This window comes from Tachypleus tridentatus, chromosome 11, assembly GCF_004210375.1.
Source record: "Tachypleus tridentatus isolate NWPU-2018 chromosome 11, ASM421037v1, whole genome shotgun sequence".
In the NCBI taxonomy this organism is placed as follows: Eukaryota; Metazoa; Arthropoda; class Merostomata; order Xiphosura; family Limulidae; genus Tachypleus; species Tachypleus tridentatus.
The window spans coordinates 88,708,083-88,730,303 of NC_134835.1; the positions used below are offsets into that span (position 1 = coordinate 88,708,083).

Below are 22,221 nucleotides of genomic sequence, written 5' to 3' on the forward strand. Positions count from 1 at the left end.
TTAAAGTAGGGCTAATTTTAAACAGAAGTTGACAAAATATTTAACAACGATCAGAAATTGCGCTTTGAACAAACAACACACTTTATTCTGTTGCCACAAACGAAGATATTTCGTAATATTTGTAAATACTCATAGTTTAAATTTCCCCATTCTTTCAAACGTCTTTTTAATTCAAAATACAAGAATTTATTACTTTGGAACGAGAACGTTATTGGTTTGTTTTGAATTTCGTGCCAAGATACTTGAGGGTTATATGCGCTCGAGAGGTTATACTTTTGATATAATTACATTTCAATATTGTTTTTATTTCAATTTTAGTCGTTTCCAATGCATATTGTTACACATCAGTATTCTTTTTCACTAATAACTGTTTCTGTTGTATTAGAAATGAATTTCGGAGAAATAAAATATGAAAGTAAATAAAACTCGAAAAAATATTTTGTTAATAGTGACCTACAAAGACAAGTGGTAAAATTCACCGGTAGGACAACTGTAATACTTTCGATGTCGGTGGACAGAATACTTAACCTGATGTGGCTTTACTATAAGAAAATATATATAAGTGGTAAAGACGGTAAAGACGATAATAATGTGTGCTTATTTGTGAAGTTATTTTCCTGACGAAAACATACATTTCATTTTCAGTAAAGAAAATATATAATCAGACAATATGTGTTACTACTCAGAGAAATATTTAGTTGTGTTTTGTTATACCAAAGACATATTGAACTATCTGCTGTGTCCACCAAGGTGAAAAGGATCCCCTGATATTAACATTGTAAATCAGAAGACTTTCTGGGCAGTATTATAATGATGTTGAAATACGTGGTGAAAAACCAGTGCTTTTACATAACAGCAACAAGATAATTTCACTGTATGAATCACATTCTAAATACTATTATTTCGAAAATTTTGTCTATAAAGTACAACATAGTTACAACATAAATTCACGTGTTCTTTTTTTCATATTGCATCAGAACCCTTGTATAATTACATACCACACCGACAAAAGCGGATTGAAAAATGTTTGATTTATAAAGTTCATAATAACTTGTTACTTTGTTGAATAAAAAAGTGTACAGAATCATATGTATAAAACTATTTTACATATAATATACTGGAGACAATACATCATTATTTGTTTTCTTAAAATCGGATACACATTAATATATGTTACGTAGCAGGAGAAAAACTTCATGCACAAACAATCAAAGAATCAAAATATATTGTTGCAAAATCAGCAGTTAGTAAAACGCACGTCGAATTAATCCTGGTATATCTATATGTATTGACTGAAAGAAGAAATCACTGTCCGTACTCCAACCATCGACACCTGGAAATAGTTAATAGTAAATAAAAAAAATCTGAAACACATGAGTAGCTAATTTTGTCGTTATCGTTAAAGAATGAATTTAAAGCATCTGTTTACATTAAGATCAATATTTTCATCAGTATATTTATTTATTTTATTTAAGTACCAAACACTGGGCTTTTGCGCATGAGTCTTGAGACTTACCACTAAACCACTGGAGAGCTTCATTAATTTGATACAAATAAAAAGCCTAATTCAGAGCTCATGGTAAACGCATGGAAACTTCAGTTATTTCGCTGTGTTAGAAAACTGAAAACATTCTGTAAGCATTCATATGGAAAATATTACATGTTGCAAGAAACTAGTCAAAACGTAACGAGATCGCAATTCTTAATAATCAAAATAATCGTAAGAACCATTTGAAGTTAACCTCTATATATCTTACTTAGGTACTCTCTCTTTTTCTCAAATTAGACAAATGATTATGAAGTTTCTATTTTCTTTAATTAGTTGGATTTATGTATATATTATATAATCATTAAAATATTCAAGGATCTTAACAAAATAGTCAATATCAAGTTCAATTTATATCAACTTATTTCCTGAATATTATTTGTGAGTCATTCAGGAACTTTACGTTTTTTAAGTTAAGAATCTCTCTATAATTATTGCCTAACCAACTGTGAATCTTTCAGTCTTTAAGTAGTTGTCTTCTGTTGTTACGTAATTGTGACTACATCATCAAACCTTGAATTCACTTGTAACTTGTAACCTGGATATCTCTAGGTCTGAGTAACTAGATACATCATTGGGGCATTATAACTTCCTACAAAAATGTATAAATACGTTTATAAAATGTCTTTTTTGGTATTTTAAGAGTGTGGAAAGGCAGTGTATGAAAGTTTTTAATTTACATGTTAGAGAGTGAAGAAGATCTGACATGGCCAAGTGGCTAGGGAGCTTGATTCGGAGTCGGAGTGTCGCGGGTTCGAGCCTTTGTCGCAAGAAACAGGCTCGCACTTTCAGCTGTGGGGGCGTTATAATGTGATAGTCAATCCCACTATTCGTTGGGTGGGTGGTGATGACTAGCTGCCTTCCCTCTCGTCTTACACTTCCAAATTAGGAACGACTAGCGAAGATAGCCCTCGAGTAGTTTTTTCGAAATTCAAAACAAATTATATTGATTGAATGTTGGTTCTAGTTGCTGTTTAAGTGAAGCTTCTTTGATTTTGCATTTTTTGTATTTGTTTCCCTACTTAATATTTGGTTGTTTTCTATGGTTATTTTGTGTTTATTTGATTTACAGTGTTCAAAAACGTGTGAAGGTGTTTTTTTGTGTTCATTGAATCTAGTTTGCATTTTTCTTCTTGTTTCTGTAATATAGAAGTCATGGAAGTTGTTGAATTGTATTTTATAAATTATGTTGGTGTTGTGTTTTTACATAGTATGTACTTCGGTTTTGTACATGGTTATTAAATAAATTTGGTGTTTTCTGTAATGTTGTGTTTTGTTATAAGTTTTTTTTCCAAATGTTGGTTATTTTTTCGCTGATTTCGGGAACATATGGTGTGTAGCAGTATAAGGTTTTGTAGTTTGTTGTATCTTGGGATTTACTGTTGTTTGTTTGTTCTTGGTCTAGGTATGTGCCTATACTCAGGTAAGAGACGCAAGAACATATAAGGATGTTTTAGAGTATGAACAAGTTTGTGTAATTGTAGAGCTGAGTGACCAGACACAATAGAATGTAAGGATGTAGTTGTGTAGGGACACTTTTGGATAACTGTGCATCTGCCTAACGAGATACAACAGTATATAAGAAATCCGTGATGACGAGAAAACCCACTTGTAGAGAAAAATATATATGTGAAAACGGCTGGTATGGGTGGAGAATGTTCGCTCCTCTACATAGAGCTTTCTCCATCCATACCAGTCGTTTTCACATATATGGTATATAAGAAAGTTGTAGCGTAACAACAAGTTCGTATAACTATATGTCTGAGTGAGTAGACACAACGACATATAGAGATGCTGTAGAGTGAGAACGCGTTTAGATAACTGTACCCCTGAGATACTAGACATAACAATATGTAAGGATTTTTTAGAGTGCCAAAATGTTTTGATATCTCTATGTCTGAGTAACTAGACACATCATAATGTAGGGATGTTGTAGAGTAATAACAAATTTGTATAAGTGTAGACCTGACTTACTAGACTCAACAACATGTAAAGATGTTGTAGAGTAATAACACATTTGTATAACTAAAGTGTGGAGTGACCAGACACAATAGAATGTAAGGATGTAGTTTTATAAGAATAAGTTTGGATAACTGCGCAACTGACTGACTAGATACAACAGTATGGAACTAAGTTTTAGTGTAACAACAAGTTTGGATAACTGCAGAGCTTAGTGTGTTGACACAATAGGAAGCAAGGACGTTGTATTACAAGAACAAGTACTGATAAATTTAGAGTTGAGTGACTAGACACAACAACATGTAAGGATGTTGTACAGTAAGAACAAGTTTGGATAACTGTAAGCTGAGTGATTAAACATATCATGTATGGATTTGAATAAGAACAACTTTTTATGATTGTAGAACTGAGTTACAAGACACAACAGTATGGTACAATGTTATAGAGTAATAACAAGTTTGGATAACTGTACAGCTTATTGATCAGAAACAACAGAAAGTAAGAATCTTATAGTGGAAGAACAGGTTTCGATAGCTGCAAAGCGAATTTACTAGACACAACAGTATGTAAGTATGTTGTAGGGTAAGAAGAAGTTTGGATAACTGTGCATCTGAGTGATCAGACTCAACATAATGTAGGGGTTTTGAAGACTACCTACAAGGTTGGATTACTGTAGTGCTGAGTGACTAGAAAGAACAACATGTAATGATATTGTAGAGTAAGAACAACTTTGTATAACTGTAGACCTAAGTTACGAGACATAGCAATTTGTAAGGATTTTTGGTAGTACCAGGATGTTTGGATAATTGTGGATCTGAGTGACTAGACACAACATGTGCATATTTGAATAACTTTTTATAATTGCAGAACTGAGTTACTAGACACAACAGTATGGTAAAATGTTAAGAGTAACAACAAGTTTTGATAATTGTACAGCACAACAGTATGTAAGGATGTTAAAATGGATGAAAAGGTTTGTATAGCCGTACAGGTGAATGAATAGACACAACAACACATAAAAATGTTGTAGAGGAAGAACAATTTTGTATACCTTTACAACAGAGTGACTAGGCACAATGATATCACATGATTTGTAAAAAAAACAAAAATGTGGATAACTGTATAGCTAAGTGACTAGATACAACAGTATGTAATGATGTTGTAGTGTAATAACACGTTTAGATAACTGTACAGCTAAGTGACTGGAGTCAATATTATGTAAGGATTTTTAAGAGTATCAAGAAGTTTGGATAAGTGTAGAGCTTAGTGGCTTGACACAATAGGAAGTAAGGACATTGTATTATAAGAACAAGTACTGATAACATTAGAGATGAGTGACTAGACACAACAACATGTAAGGATGTTGTACAGTAAGAACAAGTTTGGATAACTGTAAAGTTGAGTGATTAAACACATCATGTGTGGATTTGAATAATAACTTTTTATAACTATATAACTGAGTTACTAGACACAACAGTATGGTACAATGTTATAGAGTAACAACAAGTTTGGATAACTGTTCAGCTTACTGACCAAACACATCAGAATGTAAGGATGTTATAGTGGAAGAACAGTTTTGGATAGCTGTATAGCTGAGTGACTGGTCACAATAACATGTAAGGATGTTGTAGAGTAAGAACAAGTTTGTATAACTGTAGACCTCAGTTACTGCACACAACAATATGTAAGGATGTTGTTCAGTAACAAAAAGTTTGTATAAGTGTAGGTCTCAATGACTAAAAAGAACACATTACAATATTGTAAAGTAGGAACAAGTGTGTACAACTGTACATCCTACTGATTAGAAGCAACAACATATAAGGATGTTGTTGAGTAAGAACAAGTTTGGATAACTGTAAAGCTGAGTGACTAAACACAACATGTGTGGATTTGAATAAGAACATCTTTTTATAATTATCGAACGGAGTCACTTGACACAACAGTATGACAAAATATTATAGAATAACAACAAGTTTAGATAACTGTTCAGCTCATTAAAAAGACACAACAGAATGTAAGGACGAACAGATTTGGATAGCTGTACAGCTGAGTGACTAGAAACAACTACATATAGGGATGTTGTATTGTGAGAAAACGTTTGGATAACTGCAGACCTGAGTTACTAGACACAACAATATGTAAAGATGTAGTGTAAGAACAACACTGGATAACTTTACAGATGATTGACTGGAGTCATCATTAAGTAAGGATTTTTAAGAGTACCAACAAGCTTGTATAACTCTAAAGCTGAGTGACTAGACATGACAACATGTAAGGATATTGTATAGTAAGAAGAGGTTTGTATCACTGTAGGTCTGACTGACCAGATACAATAGAATATAGACACAACTGTATGACAAAATATTATAGAATAATAACAAGTTTAGATAACTGTTCAGCTTATTGAAAAGACACAACAGAATGTAAGGACGAACAGATTTGAATAGCTGTAGACCTGAGTGGAAGAAGAAGTTTGGATAACTGTACAGCTGTATGAATAAACTCAACATCTCTTAAGAATGTTGTAGACTGTAGAGTAAGAACAAGATTGTATAACTGTGCAGTTGACTGACTTGATACAATAGTATCTTAAGAGGTTTTATTGTAACAACAAGTTTGGATAGCTGTAAACCTTAGTGAATAGATACCACATTACGTAAGGATGTTGAATTGTAAGAAGAAGTTTGTATAACTGTAGATCTGAGTTACTAAACACAAAAATATGTGAGGATGTTGAATAGTAAGAAAAAGTTTGAATAACTGCACATCTGAGTGACTAGATGCAACAATATGTAAGGATATTGTATGGTGAGAACACGTTTGGATAACTGTAGACCTAGATTACTAGACAAAACAATATGTAAGGATATTGAAGAGTAAAAAGAAGTTTGAATATCTTTAGACATCAGTAACGATAAACATCAATATGTAGGTATGTTGTAACGTAGTAACAACTTTGGAATAATTGTGCAGTGGAGTGACTGAAGTCAACATTATGTAAGGATTTTTAAAAGTATCAACAAATTTGAATAACTTTGGAGCTGAGTGACAAGAAACAATAACATGTAATGATATTATTTAGTAAGAACAACTTTGTATAACTGTTGTCCCGAGTTACTTGACGAAATAGTATGTAAGGAAGTTGCAGATTAACAACAACTTTGGATATCTGTAGAGCTGAGTGAGTAGATGCAAGAGTAAGTTATAATATTGTTGAAAGAAACAAGTTTGAATAATAGTAGAGATCAGTGAGTAGACACAACAACATATAAGGACGTTGTAAAGCAACAACAAATTTGAATAACTGTAGGGTTGAACGACTAGACACAACATTATCTAAAGATTTTGAAGAGTAACAAGTTTGGATAACTCTAGGTCTCAGTGACTAGACACAACATGTAATATTGTTGTAGTGTATGAACATGTTTTGCGAACTGTACAGCTGAGTGAATAGATACAATAACATAAAATGTTGTAGAGTTAGAACAAGTTTTGGTACCTTTACAGTAGAGTGACCTGACACAGTAGTATTTGATGATTTGTAAAAAAAACAAAAAACATGAGAATAACTGTACAGCTGAGTGAATGGACACAAAAGCATGTAAGTATGTTGTAGTGTAAGAACAAATTTGTGTAACAGCAGGCCTGAGTTACTTCACACAAGAAATGTAAGGATGTTGTAGAGTAAGAACAAATTTGTGTAACAGCAGGCCTGAGTTATTTCACACAAGAAATGTAAGGATGTTGTAGAGTAAGAACAAATTTGTGTAACAGCAGGCCTGAGTTACTTCACACAAGAAATGTAAGGATGTTGTAGAGTAAGAACAAATTTGTATAACAGCAGGCCTGAGTTACTTCACACAAGAAATGTAAGGATGTTGTAGAGTAAGAACAAATTTGTGTAACAGCAGGCCTGAGTTACTTCACACAAGAAATGTAAGGATGTTGTAGAGTAAGAACAAATTTGTGTAACAGCAGGCCTGAGTTACTTCACACAAGAAATGTAAGGATGTTGTAGAGTAAGAACAAATTTGTGTAACAGCAGGCCTGAGTCAAATCTTACTATTCGGTCTGGCAAGAGACGGAATAGGGTGGGCGATGTGGGCTATCTGCCTCCACTCTAGTCTGTTTCTTCAGATTTAGCACACATAGCATTGATGTGGCTTTTTGAGAAATCCAGCAAAAACGACAAGCAAGGTGGCATATTTTAAATGCGTTAATTACTAAGGTTAAGGTGAACAGCGTGTACCTCAACCACTTCTTACAACATTCTTTTCACATATTTTGTTACATTTGATGGTTTTTCACTATTCAAGTAGGTTCAGAAAGACTAGAATAGCACCGTGAGATTTTTTTTCTGCTTTAAGGGAATTATATATTTTTGATCCATATAATAAAATTTCTAGGTTTTGTTTATTTGAAGTTAAGTACAAAGCTATATAATAGGCTATTTGTGTTCTGCTCACCACTTGTATCTAAACCCGGTTTCTGGCGTTGAAAATTCACAGCCATGTCTTTGTGCCACTAGGAAGCAAGAAAACTTTCAAGAGACACTATGGTTTTAATAGAAAATCCATACCTCGCACCAGAAACACGTAACTGGATGTTGTAAAACATTCTCTCCAGGTGTTACTGCTGGAAAAGAAGTTTGACGTTTTTTTTTCTCTAAATATTATTTTGTTTCTTTGTTTGGAAATTTTCATAAAGTTACAAAATGGATATCGGTGCATAGTAGTCCTTAATGTCGAACCTATAGATCCTAGGCTTACTTGTTTCTATTGTTACTTCTTTAATACATCGATGGTCCCCGAAAATAGCATTTTTGTAACAACTCTATTGAGCAAACACACATTTCCTTTTTATGTACCCTGAAGATATTTTTTCATAAACCATAGCACAAATAAAACACTTTTTTATGTTAAAGTTAAACATAAATGCACGTTCCTTACAAATTAAATCCGTTAATAAACCAATGTGCGATTTACTTACGTTTCACATGAATAACAGTGAAATTATATATCTGTAGGGTGAATGATACTGTCTCGATAATGACTGTAGGAATCTTCAAAAGTTGCCAACAGGTTGTTTGTCTGTCTCGGTTCTCCAGGCTATCTTGGAGATACATGTCAAGGTTTCAACGTGTTCGTTTGGAAGAAATCAGTCGATGTTTAAAAAGCGTTTGTGATGATTGAGTTTTCATTCTATCCTTCTTTGTATGGAGGGTCTGTGTCTATTGACTTAAATAGCTTCTCGACTTGTGTATTCTGCGTGAACATGTCTTTGAAATTTGTTTCTAGTTGTGGATGCTTTTTTGGCTTGAATGGCGGCGGTGGGTGTTTCTGAGGTTGTCATCGTTAGTTTCCGGGTGTGTTGGATGCTCTGGAGGTTTGGCTGGAAGAGCTATACGAGGTGGAGGCTGGTATAAAGTGGAAAAACAAGCGTAAGAATATGTTCAATTGTACATTTGGGAACTGTTACAGTCTTCACGTAGCTGGTCGGTTGTCAGGTGTTTCTGCATTAAACTACGTAAATGAAACAACCACGTGTTTCCTGCTGGAACAGTGATAAGTCTATGTAGAACATAGTGTATACTTTCTAGTCTCCTGCTGGGACAGCGATAAGTCTCTGTAGAACATAGTGTATACCTTCTGGTCTCCTGCTGGGACAGCGATAAGTCTATGGATTTACAACGCTAAAATCAGGGGTTAGATTCTCCTCGCTAATGTGGTTTTGCTATAAGAAAAAACAGATACACGTAAAGTTTCAGAAAAAATCGACTTGGCATCCCCCTTAAGGAAAACATAGGTAAGTTGTATATTAGACCTAGGACGTTTACAACTGGAGGATTTGAGTCGTTTAAGGAACAGAAATATGTGAAATCTTTGAGAGTAAAAGGTTGAATAAAAAAATCTGATGTGAGCTGGGACGTGAATACCCCAAGAAAACCCACTTTTACAGGTAAAGTTCCAATCCATTACAAACGCTCGTTAACACAAACATTGCCATGTTCAGCTGATAAAAGCATATTTTCAGTTATATTCATCAACAATGTACGAGCTGTTTTTATTAGCTGTTCCACATGACAGCTATTTGTTCAGTATCGGTTCTGTATATAGAAGTTCTAACAGCTGGAGAAAGATTATGTAACCATATTTCCTGTGTGTTGAAAATAAATGTTGTTGTTATTGTCGTATAAGAACCAATCACTTATTTAACTTATCCTTCATAAACATGTAATTTAAATAGCTTTTTACAAGTTAACTCTTTATGACTGAGGTATATTTCTAAACAAATATATCACGAAAAGTCTTTCTGTGTACAGAATTGCTCATTACAGCGTAATATTTTAGGCCTCGTTCATGTTAATTTCAATGTGCCAGAAGAATTCAACAGAAACAGCAACAAAAATAACACAAAAGAACTGATACTTTTCCATGTTCTATATTAAATAAAAAGAAACAGTAGTTATTAGTACAATCTCATTATAAGTTTGAGCCTTGTGCATTTATCTCTGATATACATGTTAAGGAAGTAATATTTACTATAAATTGTAGACTAGCGTTATGATCCTGTATTTTGTTTTCATATCTACTATTTAAAACAAAACAAAAACAATTTTCTTTTACATTAAGATTTAACAATTCATTGAGAAGTAAGCTAATCTGTATCTTCAGTCTATACAATTACACTATTCAAACTTTCAGAAGTGTTAATGTTAACTTCTTACGGAAAATATTTACCACTATTTTGTGCAAGGTTTCACAAGTGATGACCTTATCAACCCCATTTTCTAGGAAAGTGCAATCTGATGCTGCTCTTAGAAGCTATGACATTATAATCTCTGGTGTGTGGCTATAAGACGTTATCATCTAACCTTCCCTGTCACTTGATGCAGGCAGTCTGCACGCGCGATAATGTATCCCCATAATTACTATCGTGTTCAGAATTTGAGTTAAAGCAAAAACTAACCTAAAGCCTAGGACATTAATACAGTTGTCCAGTTCCATTAAATAAGTAAACGCATACTTTAAGAATACTTTTTCCATAGGCATGATCTTTATAAGTTAAACCAGCACTTCGTTTATACAGAAGTGAAAAGTGATTTCAGATCAAAAGTAATGAATATATAAATAAACAAGCCGAAACAAAAACAAATTAAACAAGAAACGCTGCATCAACTGAAAACATCCAAGGACACAAGCTATAATGCGGGATTATAAAATCTATCCTAGGTTTTGGAGGTGACTGTGGAAACAGAACCCAAATAGCGATAGGAATACACCTTCTATCGGTTTTAACCTTCATTCATCTGTCTCACATAAGAAATAAAGAATAGCAATAAATATAGAATTAGAAACATAAATTGAAATTAGTAAAGCGAGATGTGGGTGCTCAAACCCACAACGTCTCACATCTATATCACCCTTCACTGCTCACAGCCAGTTGTGGGAAGGTGACTGCTCTTCCAAATAAAGAATAAAAAATAAATAAGGTACTACCATTTGGGCTTAAGTAATATAAAAACTTACCTCTTGATGTTAGCATTCCAGCCCCCAATATGGTAGAAAGGCACTAACTGACGGCATAACAAACGAACTATACCAACACGAAGTGTCAAATCCAGCTGAACAAACAAGAAAAGCTCCCAACCACCACCCATTCATCAAGTCTACCGTGACTATCATGCTCTAAACAAGCCTTAAAATGCACCAAGGCGTACTTCTGCATAGAGTAGTGCTAAATTGTTAAATTACCTTTATCTTAACTGGCTTGTTTTTGAGTTAAAAATTTATATAATTAGTCAGAGGTTTAGATTTGTTGTTTTTAACGCAGCCCTTCCTTATGTTTGTTTTGTTTTTTGAATTTCGCGCAAAGCTACACGAGGGCTATCTGCGCTAGCCGTCCCTAATTTAGCAGTGTAAGACTAGAGGGAAGGCAGCTAGTCATCAACACCCACCGCCAACTCTTGGGCTACTCTTTTACCAACGAATAGTGGGATTGACCGTCACATTATACGCCCCCTCGGCTGGGAGGGCGAGCATGTTTAGCGCGATGCGGGTGCAAACCCGCGACCTTCGGATTACGAGTCGCACGCCTTAACGCGCTAGGCCATGCCACGCCTTAAATAAATAAAAAAAAAGTTTATTCGTAAAGGTAAGTCAGATGTTCAAATATACAAAATCGTTATTCAATTATTCATATCTCTAAGGAAAAAATGGTTTTAACAAACTAAGATACCATGCTTAAATTTATATAGTTGTAAAAATTCAAAACTATATGTTCTTGCACATTGGACCCTAAAAAATTAAAGAAAACGTAACTAAACTTGTGAGAAACTGAGCATTTATAAAATTTATTTGTTATCTTTTTTTTTTAATTGTGTATAGAATAGAGAGCGCTTTGAGTTGTTATGTTCAGCTGTGTATTTCGCGCCTTTAATTGAAGAAGGAAAGAGGTGACAAACATAATATATATATATACAAATAACTTTATGCTTATGATAACGACAATATGAATATTTGTTTTTTTTTCTGAATAATTTTCTATTTATGGTGTAATATGAAGATATAGTAAATTTACATGACATTATAATTATTTACTAAATAATTACGTGTAGTGAGGTTTACTTTAACAATATTTCAGTTCAATAAGTAACCAGTATTGGCAGTTGTCTCATTTTTATATATGTGACTTTGTCTTTTTTTTTTGGTCATGATACCTAGATTTGTTTCACGACAGAAAGTGCAATTTGGGTAAACCATGAGTATTTTCAGTAGTGCATTAATCAATGCGGATTTACTCGCAACGTGCCATTCTCTAGGAAGCTGGGACCAGAAAGAATATATAAAAGAACCAGATTGTCTTGGTGAGTTTTTTGTTGTTTTTTTTTAAATTCGTGAGTTAATTGCATCCAAACCCTTTAAATAGGGTAATAAGTTATCACAACATGAGATCCGAATAGTTATACTTATTCACTTTATTCTTTTTTATGTACTTTAAACTTGGGTGTAAAGTAGTTAAATATTAAACCAGCACATGAACTTAAACTGATTTTGATAGAATTTTTAAACTTGTAATTAATACTTATCGATTTTGATGAGGGTCAATTGTTATTTTCTATGGAAACATGAATAGAAAATTAGATTTTTCAGTGCAAACCATAACCAGAAATATTTGAGGAAGATACAACCTTTACAAAATTTATGAAAGGGAACAACAGATAGTATTTTTTAATATATGCATCACCACATTCACTATCAAAGACAGCAGCATCTTTTGAATAAGATAATTTTTTCCTTCATTTCTATTAGTTCTAGTTTTCTTTTAGTGCTTAAGAAACATTTTTTAATTTTCACTTTCTTTCTATCCTTTTTGGAAATATCCTTTGCCTTATTTGTCTTGATGACTTTCCTGCAGAGGGTATTTTCATAATCTTTTCACAATAGATATCCTTTTCTTCTCATATACACAATGACTGCATTTATCCACTTTTCATTTGCAAGAAATAGGAGGCAAAGGATCATCTTCTGGTGTTTCAGTGGTGCTGTAAAATTTGTTGACATGATACTTTACAAAATTAGAGAAATAGTAAATACATTATCTATTAATTTTTGAAAATATTTAAATACTAAAAAGTAACTAAATGACATTTGAATTAGAATTTCAAGTATAAGCATCTATTGTGATTCAAATGTTTTTAACAAAGCATTATATTCTCAAATAACTGAAAATTCTTTGAGATCAGGATGTTAGCATAAGAACAGAATGTTTAATTTCACTCATCATTTTACATTAAGAATTTAATTATAATATAGAAAAATTAAAAGTGGAAGCTACAAGCTTGGCTGTTTGGTATAACATTTAGGAAAACAAGGAACCATTTGGTTCCTCAAGGCTATTTCTGTACAACCATACTAAAAAAAAGTATAAATAAAAATGCATTCTTTATTTTCCAGAAAGTTTTTATTCTTTTAAACTCTTAAGATTGCATCCTCCACTACTATCCACAACACCTCATTTCATTAGCTAATCACCTGTCTTACCTGGAACCAAGCCTGTTTTCCAAATCTTAAGTGTAATCAAGTTCTTTCATCTTTTGTTTTCAATATATAGCATAAAGAAATCAGAGGGCTTTATAACATAACCTGTACACATTAAGGGACTATGTGGCCCTTCAAGACTATCCACACACTCCTATTCACTTCTTTATACCATTAATTATTCTCATGAATTTCTGTATGATGCTGGTCTTCATTACTGTCAACAGCAATTTATTCTTGAAGTCAACCACCATGTTTAGAAAAGTAAAACTGTCATAACTGTATTCTAGTCTGTAATTTTGAAATCTTAAACTTGTGTCATTTTGTCCTATTTTCTTCAGAGGACAAAGAAATCAGAGACCACTATTATGTTGATCACTTTAATAATATAGTAATTAAAATTACCTCTTAGGCTACTCGTCAAGAGACAATAGATCTTAATCTATCCATGAGAGATAATCTTTGATCCTCTGGATCTTCTCTAAGAAGTCAGTATCATTTTTTAGATAAGGCAATCAAAACTACACATTATTTTAAGTTGAGGTGTTGCTAGTAGTTTCTGATAATGAGATAACTAAATTTTTTAAAATTGTAATTAAAGAGTGTTTAAATAACTTTTAAAATTATATTCTACTTGTAGCAGATCACTATTTCAATAATTTGAGTGATTTACTTAAAACTTTGCCAAAATTCTTTTATATCAGTTATGCTATTGAGTGAGGTTCCATCTATGATAGGCATGTGACTCCAAATTGTGATAAATCATATACATTACTTTGCACTTATATTACAAAGACCATTTGTTAGTGATTTGGCCTAAGAGCTTATAATCATCAGCAGGCTTTACTAACATATTAATTATACCTTTATTAGTAGCATTAATTTACAAATAAAATGAAGGCCTAAGCACTGACCCATGAGTTGCCAGTGTGAAGTTTTATTGGACTCCATTAAAACCTTTTTACTTTTAGTTACTGAACCACTCTACACTTTAAATAATTATATCTTCCTTACTGTGATTTTATTGGCTAATTTTTATGTGACACTTCATTAAAAACTTTATGAATATATAAGTACACCAAAATACTCTTTTCATCATCAAATAATAAGTAATATACTAAATAATTAAACAGACTAGCAAAATAAAATTTCCATTTGGTAAATTCATCATGGCTTTCTTACTTAATTTCATATTTTTTAAATTATTTTATAAGACCAGAAATTTCCCCACAACATAAGTAAGATGACAATTTCTAGTGAAACTCTTTATCACCTTTCAATGTAGCAGTAACATTTAACAATGCTCCAATATGCAGGTACATTCCCATTATTATGTTTTAAATATTTTCAAAGATATATGTGTGCAGTTTGAGCTAACTTTTAATGAGTATCTTAAGACACTGAGTGTAGTAACAGTTATACAGGTGACTACTTAGAAATTGAACAGTTTACATAATACTGAGCACACATTCTAGAAAATCTAATTTTGAGTGTTTATTTTTTATTGGCTGTGTTTTATATTCTGTAAGTAATGTGCAAGTTTAAAACACATGCAAATATATCATTTTGGTTTAACTATGAAGTACAGTATATGTGTATACTTTTTTTTTTTCTAGAGAGTATAAAAGATTTGATCCGCTTCCTACGAAGAGATGATGACACACATGATATCAGAAGACAACTTGGAATTATTCGAGTTTTGGAGACAGATTTATTGCCACTTTTAAAATATTATCCAAATGAAAATGCATTATTTGAAGTTAATCTAAGGTATTGTATTACAAATTTAAGGATCTCCAAAACATGAAATACAAACATGTCATTCTTGTTAATTTTCATTAAATTCTGAATTTTGCAATTCAAAGCTAGTGAATATTGTTTATAAAAAAAAAATCTAAATCTAAATTGTACTCAATTCTATTGTTTATAAGGGAATGCTTGCTTTTCATAGCCCAGTCAACTGTTTTGCTTACAAGTTTTGCAATGAATTTTTTGGCTTGCCAAAAGCCCTAAAGCTTCCACATCCTGTATAATTAACTGATTCAGGTTCATCTCACATGTAAATTATTATGTGCATCCCCCCCACAATAAAAATGTGACATACTCTCCTGAAGCATGAGACTCCCTTTCAATTCTACAAACTATCACTTTTCATTTGGTAGTACTGGTCTAGCAATACATTGGTCGGACCTGATGATATACAGTTATGACACAAAGTTTTTGTACCCCCGTGTGGTAAGTGATCTTTTCCTCATAACTTAAAAGGTATCATGATTAGGATAATGAATGTATGGTATAATATAAATATTATACTAACACACATCTACATAAATGTTTATGTAAATTGAACAACAAATAAATTGTTTATAAACAAATAACCAAACATAGGAGGGGCAGAAAGTGTTCGTGTGTCTACGTTAATGTAGCCTTTCAGGTGAATTACTTGGCACAATCTCTTCTCGTAGCCCTCTATGATTGTTTGACAGTACTCGACTGGTATTTTCTTCCATTCCTCTTTACAGAAGGCCTCCAACTCTTGCAACTTTTTTGGATGAAGCTGATGAACACTGGTCTTCAACTCATGCCAAACGTTTTCAATTGGGTTAAGATCGGGTAACTGCGATGGCCACTCCAGAATGCTTATATGGTTTCTCTGCAACAAGGATTGCACATATCTCGATGTGTGCTTAGGGTCATTGTCGTGCTGGAAGATCCAACGAGGCCCAAGCCGCAAGTTCCGAGTATCATTCTTGATATAAGTACCTAATATATCAACATACTCTTCTTTTTTCACGATTACGTTGATGCGGTGAAGGCTGCCTACACCAGAAGAGCTGAAGGAACTCCAAAGCATGATTGAGCCACCTCCGTGTTTAACTGTAGGGACGGTGTTCTTTGGAAGATTTCGTTCCCCCTTCTTGAGGAAAATATAGCAAACATCATTGTGGCCGAAAAGCTTGATTTTAGTCTCGTCTGACCAAAGAATACTCTTCCAATAGGTAAAGCGTTTTATCTACATGCTTTCTTGCATACCTCAATCGTGCGTCTAAATGAACAGGCTTTAAATATGCAGTTCTACGAGGACGGCATGCTTTGAACCTAGAAGAGTGTAAGATGTTTGTAACGGTAGAGATGCTTACTTCAACCCTAGTTTCCCTTACCAGTTTCTGTATGTCATTACGTGTTAAACGAGGGTTCCTACTAACGTCTCTGAGAACCTTTCTCCTGGTTCTCTCTGGAATTTTGTTGGGACGTCCGGAACGAGGGAGGTTAGCAGTTGATTCTGTAAGCTTAAACTTGGCAATTATGCTTTGAACAGTAGATTTTGGCACATTAAGTTGTGTAGCAATACCGGAAAGAGACACATGAGACTTATATTTTACAATAATTCAGTTTTTTAAATCACTGGACAGTTGTTTTCTGTTCGCCATGATGACTAAGCAGATAATGACGGAGACGGTGCTAAATTGCTGGAAGTAAATTTTTTGCTAGCTAAATTCCAATAATTATGAACCCAGTGTCTAGTTCTGGAATGGTATAATGTAGTTTATTTGCCAAACTAAACAAAATTTTATGGGAATATCAGTTTTTTACACATTCTGAACTGTACAAACACTTTCTGCTCCTCCTGTTTTTGGTTGTTTATAAACAGTTTATTTGTCGTTTAATTTACATAAACATTTATGTAGACGTGTGTTAGTATAATACTTATAATACATTATACTTCTATACTTTTTAAGTTATGAGCAAAAAACCACTCGGGACGTAGGGGTATGAACACTTTCTGTCATAACTGTATATTCAAGCCTTTCTCTATTATTATTGCTATTAACAATGTTATTTAATAAACATATGTAAGCCATACATTTTGTCATACTTTCTGTTATATTGTTACCATTTAAATCTGTTCTTTCTAAACTTCCAATTGAATTCGAAATCTTGCTATATACTAATATTGTTTTATGTAGTTTGAATATTATGAACTAATTTTCTTTTTGATAAAATTTAAGGAAATTTTGAAACGTCCATGTTAAAATATTTTTTGACAGAGCAGCATTGAACTGATGGCTTTTGTTATTTGCATTATTTTGTACTTTTTTTCTGGCTGAATTTAACAGCTGTAAAATAGTTTTTGATGTTACTCGTGTTAAATGCATTTGACTTCTTATCTTATTTGAAAGTTATTTAACTGGGAAACTAGAGTTTTTGGAGTATTTTGTTCATGTGGATATTTTGGAGTTCCTTTTTTTGCTATTATAACAGTTCATTATAAGTTTGAAAGTTGGAAATTTAAAATGTAAAGGAAATGTTGATTATGGTAATTTCAGTGAAAAGTAACAATGTATTTGTATTCTAATTGTAAATGATAGATTTTTATATTTTTAGGATGATTGAGTAGGTTTGCTCAAAATGAGAAATCCCACACCATTGGCATAAAAGTATGTCTGGGGATGTAAAATGTTAGAAACTGGGTTTCAGTACACTTGGTGAGCAGAGCACAGAAAAGCTCTTTGTGCTGAATTTCAAACAAACAAATAAACCATAATGAGAAAAAAGTTAGCAAAGATTATAATTAACAAAAAGCTGATTTTAACATTGATAGTTTCACTAGGCAAATGTTCCACTGGAAGCAGAATGATTTTTATTTTGTAATATTGAGACTGAATCACTAAAATAAATTTATAATTTTTGGGAACAGTATTGGTTAATTATGAAGTGACATAGAAACTCATCTCAAAATTTCTCAAAAAGTTTCCTATTTGTAATGTTTCCTAAAAATTTTTCAACAAGTCTATATTGCTTGAATTATTTTAAGAAGTGGAGAAATAAATATAAATGTTTTGTAACTATATAACTTTTACTAGTAAGATAAGTGTGAAGAGAAGATCAGTCTTGTGTATATTTGGAAAATCCTGCTTTGTACTTTGACATTATCCAAAAAGAAATAATGAATTAAGCATTTTATAAGTAGTAATTCTATGTTGTTAAGCTCCCTCAGGTAATGGTAAACATTGTAGAATTTAAATGAATTTAAAATATTTTTTATGTCTGTTTGGGAACATTCTCAAAGAAGTTTTCTGAAGCATTTTTATTACTTATTCACACAGAGATATTCCATTTGCATTTCTCCATCAAAAATTCATAAATGATTAGAAATCTATTAAACAAGTTGGTTGAGAAAGAAATAATTTCTTTTAATCCGGTAATTATGATATTTACATTTGGGTATGTGTAATAATCAGTTTATCCTAGAGCTACGGTCTTTTAGTGTAACAGTAAAAAAAAAGTATTTCTGCAGAATGACTAGAACATATTTTTACAAAACAATCAGTCAATTGTGTTTCTGTACACAAGTATTTCACATAGTGACGCTTGTGATGGAAGCTCCAGTAATGTGTGATTAGTAACAGTTTTCTGTGACTATTAAACCAGTTTCAATAAACTCTTTACACAAATGTTTTCTGGAAAGTAAAGTGTTGTTAACTCATTCATGATTAACAATGAATTTTTTTTTACTAGAATACTTGTGAATATCACAAATCCTGCTCTTCTTCTTTACCATGAAGAGCTTCCTGAAGAAAAAACAACAAGAAACCAGTATTTGGAAGTTGTTGGCCACCTTCAGGTGTATAAACAGGCTTTTGTAGATGCTAAGGTGTGGGCAGTGTTAACAAAAAGGCTTGGAGATTTGCTGCAGTTGGTAAGCTGAGAAAAATGTTTTTGCTTTGGGTCATTTACTTGCTTATTTTTTTGGAAGAACCAAAGAATTAAAGTTTATTGTGAAAGTGACTGAAAACTTTTTATGAGCTAATTTTACCAAAAGACAGTACTTCAATAGTTAGGTTTCAACTAGTTGTCTCATACAAAATCTTGAAAAAATATAGGTGTCATCCCTTTTATTTTTGTTGTTTTGTGCTTTAATTCATAAATAATTATAATGACTTGGATCACTCACATTTTTTGTATTTTATATACAGATAGATTGACAACAAGATAGAGTAGTTACAGCAGAATTGTATAGGAAAATATTTTATAGTCATTGTTTTTCTCTGTAGCTTTTAGATGTAGTTTTAATTAAATTTAGAAATAGCCAAGTCTTCTTTTAGTAAAAATATGACATTGGTTATCAAGCTTTCGTTATATCTGCTGATACCAGGAATTAGTATGGGGAAAGTATATTTAGATTTATGTTTTCTTCAGTGCTTGTGTGATTACTCAAAAATGTTTTTCAGCATGAATGTATTGTTCAAAAGTCTTCTGTGTCTGGAGTCAATGAAAGTGTCACCATGCATTAACTATCTATTTATTTTTAACAACAATCTAATGAGTTGGTAAGTTTTAAAGTGTTTTTAACTTTGTGATGACGAGAAACCCACTTGAAGTAAAAATGTATTCTGAAGACAGCTGCTATAGGTTTTAATACCTTAATTAAAATAAAGTACAGAACAACATCTAGACCTTCTTAGATCATCTTCTATGTTAACCTGAAGATGGTCTAAGAAGGTTGAAACATTGTTCTGTACTTTATTTTAATTAAAGTTTTAATACCTATACCAACCATCTCGAGAATACATTTGACTCTTCCCCCATTTTTGTTTCCTATTAATTAATTGAAGAGCCTATTTGAATCTTTAGTGTATTTATATCAAGCAAACAAAACTCCAAGCAGTAGTTCACTAATTAATGTCATGTGAGCAGGGCCAGACTAAGCACTAGGGGGGCCCAAGCTAAGATAGAGCAAGGGAGCCTTTATATATATCAGGTCATCCCTTAAGTAATGTCCAATTGTAGTTTCAGAAAAAGAGAAAGGATATCAAATGCTTTTAGTGTTATTTAATCAATAATGATTGTTCTATTATTATTAATTACTTCCGGCCTAGCTCTTCAATCTTTGCAGATGTGATCCTCACTGTATGGAGTAGTGCATTATCTTGGTGTAAAACAACACCTTTACGACTGATCAAAGCAGGTTTCTTTTTTTTCAGTGCAACATTCAAGAGCTCTAACCATTCACAATAGAAGTCTGATGTAATTGTTGCATTGAGTAGTAGCAACTCAATTGGATCCCACCAAATGTTTAACAAGACTTTCCTAGGGTGAAGATCCATTTTGGGATGTGCTTTAGTCAGCTTACCTGCACTAAGCCATTTTCTGTGGTGTTAACATTTTTATAATATATCCACTTTTTATCTTCAGTTACTGACCTGTCCAAAAGAGATGTTACCTTCACGAGAGTGTAGAGAAGTGCAAATGTCCACCCTTGCTCTAAGGCTGGTTTCTGTCAAATCATGGGGAACCGGGTTCTGCGTTTTGACACCTTTCCAAGCAGTTGCAGATAACAGTGAACTGTTGAATGAGTTGAATTGAGCTTTTGTGCTAGTTTTTCAACTGTTACAGCACAATCTTCATCAAGTGCAGCCAGCAACAAGTCATCATTAAACAGAACACGATGACCTGATGTGGCATATTCCTGAAGATGTAGTCACTTGATCTGAACTTCTGAAACCACCTTCGACATTTTCTTTCATTGAGACTCCGCACCATAAACACCTTGAATGTTTCACATAGTTTTTGCTACACTATCACCTGTTTTAAACTCATGAAGCATTATATGCCCAATGTGCTTCTCAGACACATCCATCTTCATAAGGGTTTATTTGATTAATGATTTGAAAATGTGGAGTTGGGTCAGTTCACATAGTTTTTGCTACACTATCACCTGTTTTAAACTCATGAAGTATTATATGCCCAATGTGCTTCTCAGATACATCCATCTTCATAAGGGTTTATTTGATTAATGATTTGAAAATGTGGAGTTGGGTCAGTTCACATAGTTTTTGCTACACTATCACCTGTTTTAAACTCATGAAGTATTATATGCCCAATGTGCTTCTCAGACACATCCATCTTCATAAGGGTTTATTTGATTAATGATTTGAAAATTTGGAGTTGGGTTAGTTTCTTTTGTTTGTCTGAACATTTTTGTACATGTCCTACTACATACTTTTGTCACGTCCAACACTAGTACAGCAGTAAGTCTGCGGATTTATAATACTAAAATCAGGGTTCGATTCCCTTCAGTTGACTCGGCAGATAGCTTGATGTTACTTTGCTATAAGAAAAACACACACACATTTTAGTTATCAAAGCCTTCTACAAAGACAGATATGATGATGCACTTTCTGTATTAGATTTTCAGACATTACTTATGGGATGACCTGATATATTTGCATATATTGTGGAATTATAAATATATAGATAGCATTTTCATGTTGAGTATTTCCAATTGGAAAAGTAAAAACAGTACAGAAACTATAGTATTTATTCTTGTACAAGTTATAATTTTGTAAAAGAACAATTTTTTATTTTCACAAAATGTAATAGCTAGATGTCATTTATTGAGGAATTATTTTCATAAATTAGCTAAATAAGCTTTCCTAAAAATTAAGGTAGATGTCATCAGCTTTCTAACTGCATGTCTGACCTGTCTGTTTGTAGATAGTAACTTGAAAATGGTCTACTCATGAAAGGATCAAAAAATGGAAATTAGGAATAGCAGTCATTAAATACTAGAAAAGTTTGTAATGACTTTTTTTTTACTGGTAGATTGCTCATTATTTCTACATTGCATGTGTGTAATAAAAGTAAAATTGGTATTTGACACTGTTCATACTT

General features: G+C 32.7%; 1 protein-coding gene and 1 long non-coding RNA gene across 5 annotated transcripts in view; one reads left to right on the forward strand and one right to left on the reverse strand.

The window, feature by feature from the left end:
* Positions 1–22,221, forward strand: part of LOC143232718 (protein timeless homolog) — a 201,229-nt gene that overhangs the window by 12,235 nt on the left and 166,773 nt on the right. For 3 of the 4 annotated variants that reach the window (XM_076468460.1, XM_076468462.1, XM_076468463.1), the window contains exons 1-4: positions 11,895–11,960; positions 12,229–12,371; positions 15,162–15,315; positions 19,066–19,246. In XM_076468460.1, the coding sequence (XP_076324575.1) occupies positions 12,266–12,371; positions 15,162–15,315; positions 19,066–19,246 (441 nt within the window). In that variant the 5' untranslated portion in view covers positions 11,895–11,960; positions 12,229–12,265. Of the gene's footprint in view, positions 1–11,894; positions 11,961–12,228; positions 12,372–15,161; positions 15,316–19,065; positions 19,247–22,221 lie in introns of those variants that run through there. The other variant, XM_076468461.1, reaches the window with a different exon arrangement.
* LOC143232717 (uncharacterized) lies at positions 158–11,789 on the reverse strand. Its single transcript, XR_013017698.1, has 3 exons — positions 11,035–11,789; positions 8,495–9,238; positions 158–1,333 (listed from the first exon to the last, which is right to left on the reverse strand). It is a non-coding gene; the product is annotated as an uncharacterized LOC143232717 (long non-coding RNA).